This window comes from Dreissena polymorpha, chromosome 13 (genome assembly GCF_020536995.1).
Source record: "Dreissena polymorpha isolate Duluth1 chromosome 13, UMN_Dpol_1.0, whole genome shotgun sequence".
Classification (NCBI taxonomy): Eukaryota; Metazoa; Mollusca; class Bivalvia; order Myida; family Dreissenidae; genus Dreissena; species Dreissena polymorpha.
The window spans coordinates 19,318,139-19,337,456 of NC_068367.1; the positions used below are offsets into that span (position 1 = coordinate 19,318,139).

General features: G+C 36.1%; 1 protein-coding gene across 10 annotated transcripts in view; it reads right to left on the bottom strand.

Annotated features, from left to right (window-relative positions):
- Nucleotides 1–19,318, bottom strand: part of LOC127856499 (5'-AMP-activated protein kinase subunit gamma-1-like) — a 423,354-nt gene that overhangs the window by 22,013 nt on the left and 382,023 nt on the right. For all 10 annotated transcript variants that reach the window (XM_052392758.1, XM_052392757.1, XM_052392764.1 and 7 more), the window contains 4 exons: nt 10,024–10,166; nt 7,680–7,725; nt 6,219–6,322; nt 2,759–2,840 (listed from right to left, as the gene is read on the bottom strand). In XM_052392758.1, the coding sequence (XP_052248718.1) occupies nt 2,759–2,840; nt 6,219–6,322; nt 7,680–7,725; nt 10,024–10,166 (375 nt within the window). The remainder of the gene's footprint in view (nt 1–2,758; nt 2,841–6,218; nt 6,323–7,679; nt 7,726–10,023; nt 10,167–19,318) is intronic.

The following is a 19,318-nucleotide window of genomic DNA, read 5'->3' on the forward strand; positions in this document are numbered from 1 at the left end:
CGGACAGTAAATGTAGCCTCTTGAGTGTTAACAAGATTTTACTATAGCCATGTAAGGAAAAATGCCCCGCCCCTTGGAAGCCATGTTTTTCAAGCAAACATAATTATTTTCAAACACATCCAAGATATCATTGAGACCAATCTTTTGACCAAATTTCATGAAGATTATGGACAATAAATGTGGCCTCTAGAGTGTTAACAAGGTTTTACTATAGCCATTTAAGGAAAAATGCCCCGCCCCCTGGTGGCCATGTTTTTAAAGCAACCAAAACCATTTTCGTACTCATCCAAGATATCATTGGGACAAATTGTCTGACCAAGTTTCATGATGATTGGAAAATAAATGTGACCTCTAGAGTGTTAACAAAGTTTTACTATAGCCATATAAGGAAAAATGCCCCGCCCCCGTGGTGGCCATGTTTTTCAACCAACCGGCATCATTTATGAACTCCTCCGAGATATTATAGGGATGAATCTTCTGACCGAGTTTCATGAAGATCGGACTATAAAAGTGGCCTCTAGAGTGTTAATAGGATTTTACTATAGCCATATAAGGAAAAATGCCCCGCCCCTTGGCAACCATGTTTTTCAAGCAAACGTAACCATTTTTGACCTCATCCAAGATATCAATAAGACAAATCTTCTGACCAAATTTCATGAAGATTAGAAATAAATGTGGCCTCTAGAGTGTTAAACAAGGTTTTACTATAGCAATAAGAGGAAAAATGACCCGCCCCCTGGCGGCCATGTTTTTCAACCAACCGGCATCATTTTCAAACTCGTCCAAGATATTATTGGGATGAATCTTCTGACCAAATTTCATGATGATTGGACAATAAATGTGGCCTTTAGAGTGTTAACAAGATTTTACTATAGTCATATATAGCCATATAAGGAAAAATGCCCCGCACCTTGGCAGCCATGTTTTTCAAGCAAAGGATACTATTTTTGAACTCATCCAAGATATCATTGGGACAAATCTTCTGAGCAAGTTTCATGAAGATCAGAAAATAAATGTGGGTTCTAGAGTGTTAACAAGGTTTTACTATAACCATATAAGGAAATATAGTGAAAAGTGCCCCGCCCCCTGGCGGCCATGTTTTTTCACAGATCTGGACCATTTTCAAACTCGTCCGAGATATCAATGAAACCAATGTTTTGTACAAGTTTCATGATCATTGGGCAAAAATTGTGACTTCTAGAGTGTTCACAAGGTTCTCTATAGCCATATAAGGAATACTGCCATGCCCCCTGGTGGCCATGTTTTTCAACGGACCCGAACCATTTTTGAACTCAACCAACATATCATTTAGAACAACATGAAGATCAGACAATAAATGTGGCCTCTAGAGTGTTCACAAGGCAAAATGTTGATGCCGCACGACAGACGACTGAAGATGGACGACAGACAAAAGGCGATCACAAAAGCTCGCCATGAGCACGTTGTGCTCAGGTGAGCTAAAAAGCAAGAATACAATTAAAGAAAGAACAACAAGGGACAAAATTGTCACAAAACCAGGTTTTCATTGTGAAAAAATATCTGATTAAGGGAGACAACTCAAACTGAACTTTTGAAATGAACAAAAAAAAATTAACCCCCTTTGTAAGTTTGTTTCAAAATAAATCTATTTTAAGTTGTGGTGACCTTGACATTGGAGATATTGACGTGATTCTTTCGTGCGACACACCGTCCCATGATGGTGAACAAATGTGGCAATTAATTGTAAAATCTCACAATGAACGACATAGTTATGGCCCAGACAAGCTCATTTATTGCCAATTTTGACCTTTGAACTCAAAGTGTGACCTTGACCTTGGAGATATCGACATAATTATTTCGCGCGACACACTGTCAAATGATGGTGAACAAATGTGCCAAATGATTTTAAAATATGACAATGAACGACATAGTTATGGCCCGGACAAGCTTGTTCCGCCAGCCCGCCAGCCAGCCAGCCCGCCAGCCAGCCAGCCAGCCAGCCCGCCCGCATTCGCCAATCTAATAACCAGTTTTTTCCTTCGGAAAACCTGGTTAAAAACCTGGTTAAAAAGTAGCCCTTAACTGGGCTCAAACCACTGAACCCCTGCAGTTAAAGTCTATCACATAGACCACTCGGCCACCTGTGCTCATACAATGAGTGATGTATTTTATACTTTATGTAAGCAATCCTCGTAGTATCACAAAATATAACGACAACAACAGAACTCTCCAAATTGATCAATCATTTTGCGTTGCAACACGTTTATAATTTTCAAGTTTTTAAATCGTCAAAAGATGCATATAATGGATATTTTAGAGCATGGTAAATGTTCAGTATAACAGTTTTCTCACAAATATCATAACTATAACGAAATTTTGCGAATCTGAAACATTTTTTTTTTCATTATGTCAATTTACCACAATGTGAAAAGGCCCTTTGAATATAACAACTTCAGCTCATGATTTATTGTTCACAAAGGGCCATTACTCTGCAAGTTATTAATTCCGGTCATGTTGTTTCTGAAACAACTCTGGTTAAAAGGCTGTACTAGGAATTATATAAATGCACACACAATAAATCAATAGTAAATCACTCAGAAGTTGAAGAACAAAGTGCAAAGAAGTATGAAATAAGGGAAGTAATAGTGTTATTATGGGAGGTAATATTAGCTCAAATTACAAGGGAGGTAATATCAGCTCAAATGATAAGTTGTCTACCTTCATAATCCTGTTTGGCTTACAAGGGAGGTAATATCTGCTGAAATGATAAGTTGTCTACCTTCATAATCCTGTTTGGCGCTACTCCACAGGGGTGCTGCTCTTACTCCGTTGTATACGAGCGCAAAGAACGCCTTCTTTACCTGCATAAGAAAACATCATTTAACCCTTTGCATGCTGGGGAATTTGTCGTCTGCTAAAATGTCATCTGCTGAGTTTCAAAAATTTTCATTTTCTTCGATTTTTTTTCAAAGAATACTATCAGAATAGCAAACAGTTTGGATCCTGATGAGACGCCACGTTCTGTGGCGTCTCATCTGGATCAAAACTGTTTGCACAGGCCTTCAAAATTCGGTTCCCGCACTGAAAGAGTTAAGATTCATCAGGGATTTCAATTGAAGCAGAATCCTGCTTTTTAATGCAAGCATTTTGCAATGTTGTCACTTTGGACTCCTCCGAATGATCATCCTTGCATCGTTTTGATGCATTAAATGCTTCCATGAAACTAACATCAAATGTATGTTTTGATTACACAAAATTCTGTTTTTTAGTGACGCAAGATATACCCAAAGCTATACAAAGCAATATTTGTAGAGCAATCATGCAACGAATATCCATAAACAAAATATTAAGATTTCAGTATTTTGATCCCTGAAAAGTTCACTTTTAAATTTAAGTACAGGGTCATTGGACTCCTAGTTTTCAATGAAATTTTTTTAGATGGTTATCAAACCTTGGACGATGCTGTTCCAGCATCGTCAAAAACTATTGAAATCCCTACAGTATTCATGAACAATATTGAGTCGTATTCTCAGAAAACTGGGCATAATGCATGTGCGTAAAGTGTCATCCCTGATTAGCCTGAGCAGTCCACGCAGGCTAATCAGGGACGACACTTTCCGCTTTTATGACATTTTTCGTTTAAATAAAGTCTCTTCTTAGCAAAAAGTGACATTTTCCACTTTTTCTCTGAGCAGGAAAGAGTAAAATTGTATTTACATGAAATTCCTTGGATAAATAAAATCTGGCATTTTTGTTTGATCTTTAATTCTTTTTATGATATTTTGTTAATGACTGCTAAAAGACTACGGAATAAACCCCTGTTGGGGATTGATTTCGTGGTTGAGGACCCATGAAAATATGTAAAAATTAGTGACCCCATGTGAATGAAACTTGTTTTCACAATAACTAGATCTTTGTCCCTGCACTGCTCTGACACAAACATTGGCTAGTTCAAGGGCATATAACTCAAGCATTGTGTATTGCAGGTCTACACTTAATGGTCATGATATATTTTTATATTTCAATTAAATCGCTTAATTAACCCTGTAACCCTTATATATGTATTTTCACGCATTTGTAGTCCCATAGAATGTTCACTTTAATTAAAGATCTTTCATACTAGATTCAAGTTTTAAAGGCAACATTTCCAACCCTTAGATTCTGATGAGCAGCAAACAACATAAAACCTGAACAGACTGCGAGTTACTGGCAGGCTGTTCTGGTTTTATGCAGTTCGCACATTTTTAATTTGCTTCTAAGTGGGAAAGGGTTAAAAATGTAGAAATAGTTTACTCCACAAACTTATAACGTTTCCAAACTTTAAAACCTTAGAACATTTTATACAATAGTTATGCCTATGGACACTATAAAGGGAACTAAACACAAGAATAAATAGATCACTGCCTGTAAAAATAGCTTCTTGCATACATACACTATATGGTGATGAAATATTTCAAGTTCAAAATCATATAGGTCAAGTCATGTCAATACATTGATTTATTAATGTTCTTGCATGACAAGAAAATATATAAATAAGCATCAAAAGGGCACATGCTGCAAGTTAACATCAAATCCTCCACAATCACTAATCCTGCTTTGTATAAATGAAAGCTTGCAGATATTTCTGTACGGGTCTATGTATAAAGCAATTGATTTCTCGTCATTGTTTCAAATCAATACTGCTGAGTTGCCATAGGAAAAGAAAGCAAATGCATAATATTCTGAGTCAGTGTCAAGAAGAAATATTTTTCATTAAATCCATGTTAACAACATCTGGGGCTAATTGGAGTATACACTTGTTGGTGTGTGTTTTTTTCGTTCAAATTTGGGACCTGTAGGGGGACCCATTCCCAATGGAAAACGTATATATTTTTCCAAAACAAGATCCGAAAACTGTCAATTGAAGGTTTTAAAGAAATAAATTACAAAATTACAAATAAATCTCAACATTTATTTCATCTGCCATCAAGCTCTAACCTTAGTAAATTTATTCACATCACTTGTATTCGCAATTTTTTACGCATTTTTTAGCAAAAAGACAGCAACACAAATTTCCCAATCTAAGCCAAAAAAACAGGAGTGTTCCCAATCCAAAGGGACCTGGTCCCATTCCCAAAATGGTGAAAAATACACTGCAAAGTTCTATGCATTATAATTTGATTGTCTGCCTGTTAAATTGGATTTTTTGCCTTTTTATAAACAGTTTTTCATTCAAATCACGGCGGTGAATTAACCACATCACCCCTTTTCATGGGTTAGCTAGTTTTGCTAGTACTAAATGGTGCACATACCCATGGTATTTGTATGTGCACTAAGTATTGGTAAAACAGCTATGCCAGGAAAAGTGTGGTATCGTAAACTGACCCACGTGACATGAATGAAACACTGTTGAAAACAACAACTGATCGAAACAAAGGTGTACAGAGTAGAAGCAATAATGATCACAATCTCTTCTTTTGAAAGGTTCTCATGATCCACATTATTTTCTATGTAAAATATTTTGACTTGTGTATTATTTTTATAATGCCCTGTTTCCCAAGTGCCCTATATTAGAAAGCATCAAGAATGCAATATTCTGCTCTCCATTGGTAAAATAAAGACCGGAAAAAAATGGCATTGCTTCGGAAGTTTCACTCCATCATTAAGATTCTTCTTTTTTCCAATAGTGTTTTCCCTACTCAATCATAAAAGGAATGGTTTTTTACAGTAATAGGATTACCAAAAATGGATGATTGCAACAAATGACACCTTTGTGACAGAATGTCTGCAAACGCGGCTTAAATACTTACTTAAACGTATTTTAACAGTCTAGTCGACATTTTTTAAGCGGACGTAGTCTCGAAGATCCCTTGAATAACACATTTGTTTCATCACATCTGTGTTAACTTATCATTAGTCACATTGGCAACATGCCAGAACTGTTTACCACGTTTCACTTACAAACAGCCAGCTGTTGATGTCTCAATGTCGTTATTTTTTTCCTTATTTGTTTATAAATATGAAAACTTGTCTTTCTATATGTTAAATAACAAATGCTTGATTGTTTAAATTTATGTATTCCTTTGCATTTTACAAACATTATAAAATGACACCCAAACAATTATTCAATACCAGTCACGAAATCAAATATATTCATCTCTTGTTTCCATAGAAACTCAAACAATCTCTGTTTCATTTCCATAGCAACCAGGGGCTACAAACCACTCTCCCATAGCAACTAGGGGCTACAAACCACTCACATTGAGCTGTGTATCAAAGATCACCAGCTTGGCACTAGTTGGGATGATGTCGTAGCATTTGTGAGCGCGCATGAACTTTGCGAACACCTGATCACAGTTTTCGTCTGAAAACAAAAACACATGCATGATAAATAAAGTTTCATCAAATTCATGTCACGAGTTACTGAGATATTGTGCTGACGTAATGTAATGGGCAGAAGGAAGGGAAGACGAATGGACATTGAGTATGATGGATAAAGGGAAATTCCTCTCACTTCTTGTATCCACTTCACATTTTCATATCAGCTACACTAACTTTTAAATCAGCCTTTGCAATATATTTGAGCCTGGTTCTATGATAACAGGGTTAAATGCATGTGCTTTAAGTGTTGTCCCATATTTAAGAGAACAAAGACAATACTTTCCGCCTAAACTGGAGTTTTGCTAACAAGAGACATCTTTTAAACAAAATACAATTGAAGCGGGAAAGCAAAGAAGTCCACACAGGCTTAAGACTAAAAATATTCTTTATTTTTAGACTGAAGTCAAAATATCTTTCGATTTTTTATTTTTTTTTAAATATTCCCATGGTTATGGAAACATGCAAATCTCTTGTTGTTTTTTTCAGTTTTCACATCCTTATGAAAACATTTAGCTTCAACACTTACTTCAAGTGTTACACTAATAATAAGTAAACACTAACACATTATCATGCCCCTTTTTAGCAGCAACCTGTCAGGTTTGCTATCCTAGATCCTTCCCAATAACACAGTCACTGGCTTAGGCTACCATGTGTGACCCTTGCAGTAAATTCGCAAAAGATGTAAATCTAAAATCAGTTTGCGCATGAGGGTAGAATACTTTTCTGATGTAAATACTCTATTACTAAACTAGTTTCAGCTGGAGTATAGGATATAAACAATCCGATCTTATCTGAAATATGTTAATTTTGCTCCAGGATCTCAACTGAAATCTTTGGCCAAGATGTAGACTAAAATGATGGTAGTATTTTGAAGTTTTGACTGGGCCATAAATGTGGCCTGCACAGTGGTAACAAGATTTTCAAAGCTTTGACATGGCAACTTTGTTTTTGGACACACCTGACCGAGATTTAGACAAGGCCAAGATAAGACAAATAATTATTGTTAAGACAAACATTTTAATTAAGTTTCATCAAGATTGAAACCCAACATTAGGATTAATATACCAACAAAATGTTGGAAACTATCAATTGGGATTTGTACGCAGTCTGGAAGAATATGGGCCGTGCTCCGTGAAAAGGGGGTTTAATGCATGTGCGTAAGGTGTCATCCCAGATTAGCCTGTGCAGTCTGCACAGGCTAATCAGGGATGACACTTTCTGCTTTTATGATATTTTCTGTTTTAAAAAAGTCTCTTTTAAGCAAAAATCCAGTATAGGCCGAAAGTGTTGTCCCTGATTAGCCTGTGCGGACTACACAGGCTAAGTGCTTGAAATCTTACCCAAGTCTTCAATTTCCATGGTTTCCATAGCCCCATCCAGGTTAAACTGCAACAGAGAAAACAGGTAATATAACAAATGAAAAAAACATTCATAGAATTTGAGCCTTTACTAACTCAGATACGCAATTTTACTAATGTGTAGACTCTTAAAAAGTCAAATTAAATGTGGCCTCTAGAAAGGCTATATGTGTGTTTTAAGATCTTACTTTTTACCTAAGTTTTGAAAACAGGTAACCAAAATTAAAATGCCGCCTATGTGTCCATAAACATTATGATTCAAGTTTAATTTAGATCGAGTCATATACGTGTCCATTTAAAGTGGTAACAAGGTTTTTCTAATATTTGACCTAGTGACCTAGTTATTGAATTGACATGTCCAAGATTTGAACTCCGCCTAAACATTGTCAAGATAAACATAAAGATCAATTTTCTTTAAAGCCTCTATAACACTCAAAATCAACCAAAAATGTGTAAAGTATTTCGTAAAATAAAGTTAACACCTACAAAAATCAGTGTTCCTTATAGCAATAGCCACAATTTCAATGTTAGATGTGGAATGATAACAAAGATTTTTGTAGATCCAAAATGCTCGTTTTTATTTATTTGTGACACAATTAATTCTATTTTAATTTCCCGCAAATATATCTATTCATACTACACACAAACACTAAAATGGTACCATGTTAGTGTTCATGTGTCGTATGAACAGATATAATTGCGGGAAATTAAAATTGAATTTAATATGCAAAACAAATATAAAAACGAGCATTTTGTATCTAAAAACACCCATTTTACCAGACCACATCTGGCGTTGAAATTTCGGCAATTGCGATTAGGAACACTGATTTTTAATTGTTTAAGATTGGGGCTTTAAGATTGAGCCATAAACTTGGCGTCAAAAGAGTGGTGACCAGGTTTTTCTAAGATTTGACCTGGTGTCCCAGTTTTTGGACACAAGCAACCCAGATTTGAAAATCGCCAAGATATTGCTAAGATAAACATTCCAACCGTGTTTGCATCAATTTAAACCCTTTTCAGCCCATAAATACCGTAGTAACACATTGACATTATTCTGGCTGTCAGGCTGGTAAGAAGATGATGGCGTGTGAGTGCAAAAGGCTACAGAAAATTGCATCCCTTTTAGACCAATAAACACTATGGTTGTACCTTGACATTATTTGGGCTGTCAGGCCGGTAAATGATGGCGTGCAAGTGCAAAAGGCTACAGAAAATTGCATTCCTTTTAGACATATAAACACGATGGTTGTACATTGACATTATTATCCCCACGTTTTTTGGAGAAAAAGTGGGGATATTGTATTGATCTCCGTCTGTCCGTCCGTCCTGGCCACTTTCTCCTCCTACATTATTAGCACTAGAACCTTGAAACTTACACACATGGTAGCTATGAGCATATGAGCAACCCTGCACTATTTGGAATTTTGATATGACCCCTGGGTCAAAAGTTATGGGGGTTGAGGTGAGGCCGGGTCAGTGATTTTTACTCATTTTTAGGTTATTTTACTATAATTTCTTCATTTCTACACCGATTGTCTTCAAATTGATACTGAACCTGTCTTATGACAATACGGTCAATCTCAACTATGCATGGCCCCATTACCATCCCTGGGGCGCCCCGCCCACATAGGCCAAGCCCACCCAAAATTGCATTTTACTACAATTTCTTCATGTCTTTAAACCGATTCACTTCAAATTGATACTGAACATCTCTTTTGACAATATGGTCAATCTCAGCTATGCATGACCCCATTACCAACCCTCGGGCACTCCACCCACATAGGCCATGCCCACCTAAAATTGCCTTTTACTATAATTTCTTCATTTCTACACTGATTCACTTTGAATTGATACTGAACCCTTCTTGTGACAATACGGTTAATCTCAACTATGTATGACCCCATTACCAACCCTGGGGCACCCCGCCCACATAGGCCATGCCCACCCAAAATTGCCTTTAACTATAATTTCTTCATTTCTACACTGATTCACTTCTAACTGATACTGAACTTCTCTTATGACAATACGGTCAATCTCAACTATGCATGGCCCCATTACCAACCCTGGGGCGCCCCTGAGTAAAACATGCGGCGTGGGGATACGCGTCGGCCTCTTCCGCGCCATTTCTAGTTTGGGCTGTCGGGCCGGTAAATGATGATGTTAGAGTGGAAAACACTGCAGAAAATTACACTCTTCTTCGACATATAATCACTTTGATTGTACCTTGACATAATTCAGTCTGCCAGGCTGCAAGATGTTGGCATGCAAGTGCAAAAGGCTACAGAAAATTGCATCTCTTTTAGACATATTAACACTATGGTTGTACCTTGACATTACTCGGGCTGTCGGGCCGGTAGATGATGGCGTGAGAGTGGTCGTTCTGAAAATTCTGAAAGGGGGACAACTTGGAGGCGTTGGCCGGCGCTGACTTCGGCTCATTTGATATCGAGGCTGAACGCAGCGGAGACACTGGAAATACACAAAGAACAAAATAATTATCTCATTTAGGCTAAACCTATTTAATTAAGTTTGATTGCATCGAAAGCCCACGGCTTATTGAAACTGTCTCAAGTCTGTTTATGGGTAGAACCAATGCTTGGTGTCTTTAAGGGAGATCTAAGGAACGCTCCCACAGTGGGGATCGAACCCATTACCTTCTGGTTTCTAGGCAGAAACCATTACAAAACACAAATGCAAATTAATCACTATTTATCCCTTGTTTTTACACATAGTTCACATACACAAAAGTACAGTATACAGTTCTTAATGGGTGGACTTTAAAAGCTCAACCTTGACAATAAAGCCATCAAATTAAGCCAAGTCAATGTTTTTCCCCCCCATTTTGGGAACGGGGACTGGGTCCCTTTGGATTGGATAAAATCGTGTTGTTTTGGCTTAAATTGGGAAATTTGTGTTGCTGTCATTTTATTAATAAATGCTTAAAAATTGAGAATAAAAATGACGTGAAAAAATTTACTAAGGTTTAACTTATAGAGCTTGACAGGAGATGGACTAAATGTTGAGAGATTTATTTTTTTTCTTATTTATTTTTAAACCTAAAATATGGAATTTTTGGAGCCCATTTGGGAAAAACATATTTGTCTTTCCATTTCAAATGGGTCCCCCCTACAGGCCTCAAATTTGAACGAAGAACAACGTAACTGCGATTGCTTACCAGTGAACAACTCCTTGTCATTTGTACTTGCTTTCCTGTACATAGTATACATCTCCAACCATTTAGAAATGTCAACTCAACAAAGATTTACAATTATTCAGTGGTTTATATCTAAAATCTTTCATTCAAAGTTTACACATGAACACTTCTCTTTTAACAACATTATCCATGTCATACACTTTAATACTTATCTGCCATTTATCAATATAAATCAAGATCAAATATCTACACTGTGTTTTTACACTTATCCAGGACCTCATGCACTAACATTTATCCTTCAAAACTAAAATGTCATCATCCAAAAAACAACCCACCATTTCGAAATGTCAGCATATAAGCGTATCTAGTAATTTCTACAGCCACATGTGCAGTTTCGCTTCAATTGGAAACACACTTTTATATACACAAGCCCATAATAACACAATAATTGTTTTATTTATATCCAAGGACGGTAGAACACCAAAATGATTAACCACACAAATTTGTGGACAATCACTGCAATAAAGTGGTTAATTTCAATGAAACATCTCTCACACTAAAATATTGTTTACTAGTTTATGATTACATGTCCATTTTTAATACCATCCATTTGAAACCTCTTAAAATCTACATTTAACACATGTCCTGTGGCGTAAAAACCTGATTTGCAGCAGATATTTGTAACCAAAACTGGTTACCAGAATTGAAATCGGTCAAGCAATGTAACCTCACGGGGTGCAGGTACCTGTCTTAATTCATGAATACCAAGTATGAATGTGAAACTGGTGTATGTTCATCGCATTTCTACACCAGATACTCTAGTTTAACCCATTCATGCCTAGTGGACTCTCCCATCCTTCTAAATTGGATCAATTTATTTCCAAAATTAGGGATGTCTTGTATATTTATTTCTATATTTAGAATTACAGAAATTCTTTTAAGCAAACAGCGCAGACCCTGATGAGACTCCACATCATGCGCCGTCTAATCAGGGTCTACGCTGTTTGCCAAGGCTTTTTTCTAGACGCTAGGCATAAATGGGTTAACACTGAACCATTGTATTATGCTTGCACATGAATGTTGATATAAAATTCAAGGTAATTATTAACAGAGGTTATTGTTCCTTTTTGAATATATATAAAGTATTCTACTGTTATTATGATGCCAATAAACATAAATATTTGAAAATTAAATTTCATATGCCTTCAAGGCATTTCAATATTTCTTTTGCAATAAGACATTTCTTAACGTGTTTCTTATAATTAAACCAACCCTAAAATTCAACCTGTTAACTTAAATAACAACAAAGATAAGTTGAAACATTGTATCTATAATTATATTTCCATTCTTTAAAAGATTCACATAAACTATAATAACTAGAGCTTTGTAGCTGAGGTGACGAATACCCCCACCACCGCATTGACACAGAATATTTTGCATGTTGTCTTCACAAAAAACAGCGGACACCATGCTCAATCTTTAAAACGCACTAAGTGAACCCGTGACCTAGTTTTTGACCTGCCATGACCCATTTTAGAACTTGGCCTAGCCATCATCTAGATACAACTTCTGACCAAGTTTGGTGAAGCTCAGATGAAAACTACTTGAATTAGAGAGCAGACACCATGCTCAATGTTTTAAACACACTAAGTGACCCCGTGACCTAGTTTTTGATCCGGCATGACCCATCTTCGAACTTGACCTAGCCATCATCTAGATACAACTTCTGACCAAGTTTGGTGAAGCTCGGATGAAAACTACTTAAATTAGAGAGCAGACACCATGCTCAACGTTTAAAACGCACTAAGTGACCCCGTGACCTAGTTTTTGATCCGGCATGACCCATCTTTGAACTTGACCTAGCCATCATCCAGATACAACTTCTGACCAAGTTTGGTGAAGCTCGGATGAAAACTACTTGAATTAGAGAGCGGACACCTATAATGCTCAATGTTTAAAGCGCACTAAGTGACCCCGTGACCTAGTTTTTGATCCGGCATGACCCATATTCAAACTTGACCTAGACATCATCTAGATACAACATCTGACCAAGTTTGGTGAAGATCAGATGAAAACAACTTGAATTAGAGAGCGGACACTGAATACGGACCGACCGACAGACAGACAAGCTCACTCCTATATACCCCCCTAAACTTCGTTTTGTGGGGGTATAATAACTTCTGTATTAGCCATGTATTGTTTTCAGCTTTTATATGCTTTTCAAGAAAAGACAAACCTAAAATAGAACTTTGAGCTGTTAAACCGACCCTCAAGCAACAAAATGGAACCTTCAGTGCTTTCTTTGATTACAAAATACATTAAATGTGGTTGACAACATAACTTATTAAATCGCTTAAATTCTAGAACATTTTCAAACATTTATCTTTAAAATTACCATTAATTTCACTTTCTCTTCTGAGGGTTACAATGTATACCCAACAATTATAAATGTGTTTACAAGTTTCCTTTGTAATTCTAAGCTTGTGTTATAGCCTATTTCTAATGTTACAACTTTAAAGTTCTAAAATGTGTTCACGATATTGTTGAAACCACCCATTCACCAACATGTATGCTCTATTAATTTCCTATCATATCATTTAATAACGTCTATGAATCAATGTATTCCAGTGTGGTCAATTTTGCCAATGCACTATCTGTTATGTTCACACACTTCATCTAGAACTTCCTTGCTATAAATATAAACCATATATTCCAATATACTTAAATTATTATATTCAATTTCACTGATCATAACTATGTTTCAACCAATACAATCTAGAAATCACTAATTTGTTTCACAGAGAAAACGGATATAATTTCCCTTTAATCACTATCTGTCATACCATGTTTACGCACAATAACTTCCTTGAACCCCCATATACAACACAGTCATGCGCGGTCTACGTAATTTTACACACATCAGATAAAATGTATGTACATGTTCGCGTGCTCCATACAGCATACACATTCAATATCGACAAACTTGCATCATAATCATAACAAGATCCATACTCCCAATACTCAAGGCGGAATGCAAATTCTGACGACATACATCCTAGCTATTAAGGACAGTATTAAGGTTATATGCATTGTGTTGAAAGTTTATTTTAAGCTTGCCAATAAAGGATACCATACAGTGTTTTTTTTCGTTCAAATTTGGGTCCCGTAAGGAGACCCATTCCCAATTAAAAAAAGTATATATTTATCCCAAATGGGACCTAAAATTCCCAATTGAAGGTTTCCAAAAAAAGATTTTTTAAAATAAATAAGTCTAAACATGTAAATTATCTCCAAGTCCAGCTCTATAATTTGAACCTTAGAAAATATCATACTGAAATCACTTTTATTATCAATTTCAAAGTATTTGTAAGCATATAATCAACAACATTAATTTCCCAAATTTCGTCAAAAGAGCGAGATATTTCGCAATTCAAAGGGACCCGGCCCCATTCCCAAAATGGTGGAAAAAAAACACTGGCAACATTCAAACATCATCCAGTCTAGGAGATAATGTTTTTCTCTCTATATAGCTTAACAGCATTGACCTTGAATTCTTGGACCCAATTAGGATTAATTCCCCGATTGGATTGTTTTTATATATTTGCATTCAGTTTTATTCATCACTTTTGAGCAAGTTTGACATTAGGCAATAACAATATACAAAGTCAGGAACAGTTAACTCCCTTTAAATGGCTTTGAGTATGGAAACAAAAATATTCATGGCAACGGTATTTTAATATACTGGCAAGCATCAAGGTGAGTTCCAGGTTAAGATTGGAACCTATCACTTACAGCGCTGGAACCGAATTTTAAAGGCTTTTGCAAACAGTTTGGATCAAGATCAGGCGCCACCAAAGGTGGCGTCTGATCTTGATCCGAACTGTTTGCTATTCTGATAGTGGTCTTCGAATAAAAAGTGAAGAAAATGATGATTTTAGAAATCCAGCAGACACCAATTTAGCAGACTACAAATATCCCAGCATGCAATGGGCTATTCTAGGTAGAACAACCGGACCATCCCACATAGGAATATTACAAAATTGTAAAAGCCTTTATCATTGTCTCAAAAAGTAATCTGAAATGACCTATTCATCACAGACTAATTTTTGTTAATGGTAACGATGATTTAAACTCACTGTCTTCACCAAATTCTGACCTTGACCAAATTATGTCAAATGTATTCGCTTTTAACGTCGCCTCATCAGAAAAGATCTTTCAGGACAATCGTGTACGGTTTAATACTTTATTTGTGCTTACCAAATATTGGAATACATCCTTTAACCCTTTGCATGCTGGGTAATTTGTCTTCTGCTAAAATGTCGTCTGCTGAATTTCTAAAATTAGCATTTTCTTCGATTTTTTTTCAAAGAATACTATCAGAATAGCAAACAGTTTGGATCCTGATGAGAAGCCACATTCTGTGGCGTCTCATCTGGATCCAAACTGTTTGCAAAGGCCTTTAAAATTCAGCTCCAGCGCTTTAAGGGTTAACCTTAAACAGCAACACAAAACTTTTGTTTCTAGGATATGCTATGACGAAAACATTACATAGTTAGACAGAATACAATCTTTATTTGTACAATACAGGAAATTGCTACACAAAAATGCAAATGGTTTCATGAACAGGGGAAATGAAGTTTGTTATGGGGTTTTTCTTCGCATTTTTTAAACGCTCAGATTTTGAATGAAATTCCCCCTTCAATGCAGCTTAAAACAGTTATGTCTCCTTGCAATTTGGCCTGAAACTGGTGCATCCAATTGCAAAGTGGCTTGAAACAGATATCTCCCATGTATCTCAAACAGGAATACCCCCATGCACTGCAATACAGCAAAACATGCAACATCAGCGATTTTTTTCCTTCTTTATAAAGTACCGGTAAACAGCACTTTCCCAATTACGAAAAAACTACAAATTTCCCAATTGCTGGCCAAAAAATTGCCAATTTAAGGTAAAAAAAAAAAAAAAAAAATTTTTTTATGGAAAATGCAACATTTTGTTTAAGTTTCCCTGTGCAGCTCTATGGTTTGAACCTAGGTAAATATAATATTGACAGCTTAAAAACACTTAGAATCAATTTTAAAGTATTTGGGAGCATAAAATCAAATACACCAATTTCCCAATTTGAGGGTTTCACGACTCATTTTTCCCAATTTTCAGGTTTTCACGACTCAATTTTTCCCAATTGGACCAGTACGGGTACTTTTCCCAATTGGACATAAAAAATCGCTGAACATGTCATTCATTTTAACATATGGGCCGTGCTCTAGCTGTGGAAAGGGGGTTTAATGCACGTTCGTAAAGTGCCGTCCCAGATTAGCCTGTGCAGTAGGCACAGGTTAATCAGGGACAACACTTTCGACTGTCTCTATGGTATTTTTCGTTTAATTTAGAAAGTCTCTTTATAGCAAAAAAATCAGTTTAGGTGGAAAGTTTTGTCTCTGATAAGCATGTGGCTGTGCGGACTAAACTGCAAAGGCTAATCTGGGGCGATACTTATTTAACGCACAGGTATTAAACCCCCTTTACACAGTGCGCGGCTCATATTTATTTTAGCATAGAAAGCCCTGTGCTTATTAGAACACGTTCAAGTCAATTTCATTGGAAGGACGAGCGTTTGCTGTTTAAAAGCAGTGTTGTTTTTTCAACTGTTTTTGGAATGGGGCCGGATCTCTTTGGATTGGGAAAAAATGCAGCTTTTTTACCATAAATTGGGAAATTGTGTTGTTGTTGTTTTGATAACAAATTCTTTAAAAATTATAAGTGTTTTCAATAAAAAATGAACGACTGAAACTCACTAGAATATCTCCAGCCAATATACCTGTAAATGAATATTTGAATTTGTTTGTGTAATGTATACTAAGCAGTTGAAAAAACCAATAATTCCCCGTCAGAAGATTTCACAACGCAAATTTTCCCGATTGCAAGGTTTTTGCCCTAATTTTTCCCACTTGTTATAGTACAGGACTGATACTTTTCCCAATCGCAGGCAAACAAAATCGCTGACAACACAGTTTGGGCCTTAACATCACATTCCATTTTGAATCAAATTGTATATTAATCTGAAGCAATAACCTCCCATTACAATTTAACTATTTAACCTTCATCACTTAGATACGTATTTTGACGCATGTGTCAGTCCCTAAAGAAAGTAAAATTTAATTAAAGACTTTTCTTACTATATTCGAGTCTTAAATGCTTCATTTCCAACCCTTAGATACTGATGAGCAGCAAACAGCATAAAACCTGAACAGACTGCGAGTTTCTCGCAGGCTGTTCTGGTTTTATGCTGTTTGCACATAGCCATTAGCACTTAAGCTTGCCTCTGAGTGGGAAAGGGTTCAGTTTAGGTTTCTAATCTTATGTATTTGATCACCATACCAGTTTATAACATTTGATAAGCAGTTATAAGCTGAAAAATTGCTAGTATTGTGACTGAACTTGCCTAAAAGACATATCGCTTACTTCAAACAGCATAAACTGGTTTTGCATCATAAAAGAAAGTAACAAGTTATAATAACAGTGATTTACATATGACAAACTTCAAAGTTGTATCAACAAACTGTATCATTTTAGAAGTTCTTTACTTTGTACTTCAAAAATGCTAAATTTTCATATTTCATTTTGTGCAAATATAATACATCCACTTTCGTTATCTTGAGATATATCGTTAATTACTATCAAATATTTAGATTGTCCCTATGAAAACATAAGTCTGATGATGCTTTGCAATAAAAGAGTTTCTTTTATGTTTTAACCCAAATGAACCAAAACCTTACAAATTAAACAATATCCAACAAGAGACGTGTTTGTCAGAAACACACGATGCCTCCTATTGCGCCGCTTTGAAATAAAATTTCAATATATCATTTGGCAGGTTTAGAAATAATCTCCCTTTTAAAGCTTATTACTTCCCTTGGATTGCATTTTTTGTCTTTTGACCTTGAAGGATGACCTTGACCTTTCACCACTCAAAATGTGCAGCTCCATGAGATACACATGCATGCCAAATATCAAGTTGCTTATCTTGAATATTGCAAAAGTTATGGCCAATGTTAAAGTTTTCAGACAGACTGACGGACGGACTGACGGACGGACATACAGACAGTTCAAATGCTATATGCCACCCTACCGGGGCATAAAAACTCATGAAAGATTGAAACCAATATTCACTTAAACTACTTCACAAATTACAGTTGTTGCGAAATCAAGTCTGAGTTCAGCAAAAGGTTACAGCCTTCAAAAATAGCCATAACCCACCCATAGTACATTTTATTTCCATTGTTGCCAAACCTGTCTCCAATCAGAATTGCAATTACAATCAATATTCACCTTCAAATCTATGACAGTAAGAATAATACCTTTGTTTTTTCAAACACTCAAAAACATTTTACCAAACATTTTCACAGTGTCAAATAATGATGAAAAATTGGGTGAAATATTTGGGTTTTCTTTATGTACGAAATATTGACAAAAGATTAAATATTTGGATCTGGTGTGTGTTTAACAACAAAGGGGTTACAATACTGTTGACACATGCCTTAGGCTGTATTTGCATTATTTATTATTTGTACCACAACGCTCATTAACGTGTGCATACTTGAATAGTGACTTCTCCAGATTGTAATTCAGCCAATTAGAAATAAAGACACATAGAACACTGACCAATGGGATTCATAACTGAGTTTCACGGGCCAGATGTTAGAGGGAAACAACACAGTTAGCGTTTAGACTTGGAGGTGTACGGATCGAGAAAGATACGATCATGTAGCTATCAGACTGTATTTGTATAACCGAAAATATTAAGTATGTTAGACATTAAATTGGACTAGAAACTGATACATGGTGTTGTTGAATATTTTATCCTATATTATGCAGAGAAACCGATATAATAGAGAGGGACCGACTTGTCCCATGCGTGACACGAGAAAATGGTAGTTAATACAAATCTCGTCATCTTGGCAATTCGCGCATGACGAGATATCGAATGATAGGCTATACACCGGTAATTTAAGAGTAATAAACATTGCCAGTAACTATGTGTCGTCCATGAACTATGAACGATTACGGGACACAGGACGTTAAATGGTGCTCGTGAACCAAGGATTCGAACAAAGAAATACTACCACTTACAATTACGAAGCCATGGAAAACAACGCGAAGAAACTCCGTTTCGGCAACTTCTGTAACCAGTAACAACAACCGTGAGCCGGGAACAACGACATCAGACCGCACATATTCTGCAACTTCCGGTGAGTGACTGTTTTATTTCCTAACGCTTGTATCAAAATGGCAAATCAAATAATCCCTGAATTATTTCAAAATTTAAATGAACAAATTAAAGATGTTAAAACCGCCATAAGCACTCAGACTATTTTACAGGTGGTACAATCATTTGATGGAAATTCAAAAGAATTTAAACATTGGATTAAAAATGTAGAAAAATATGGAATGCTTACCAATTTAGAT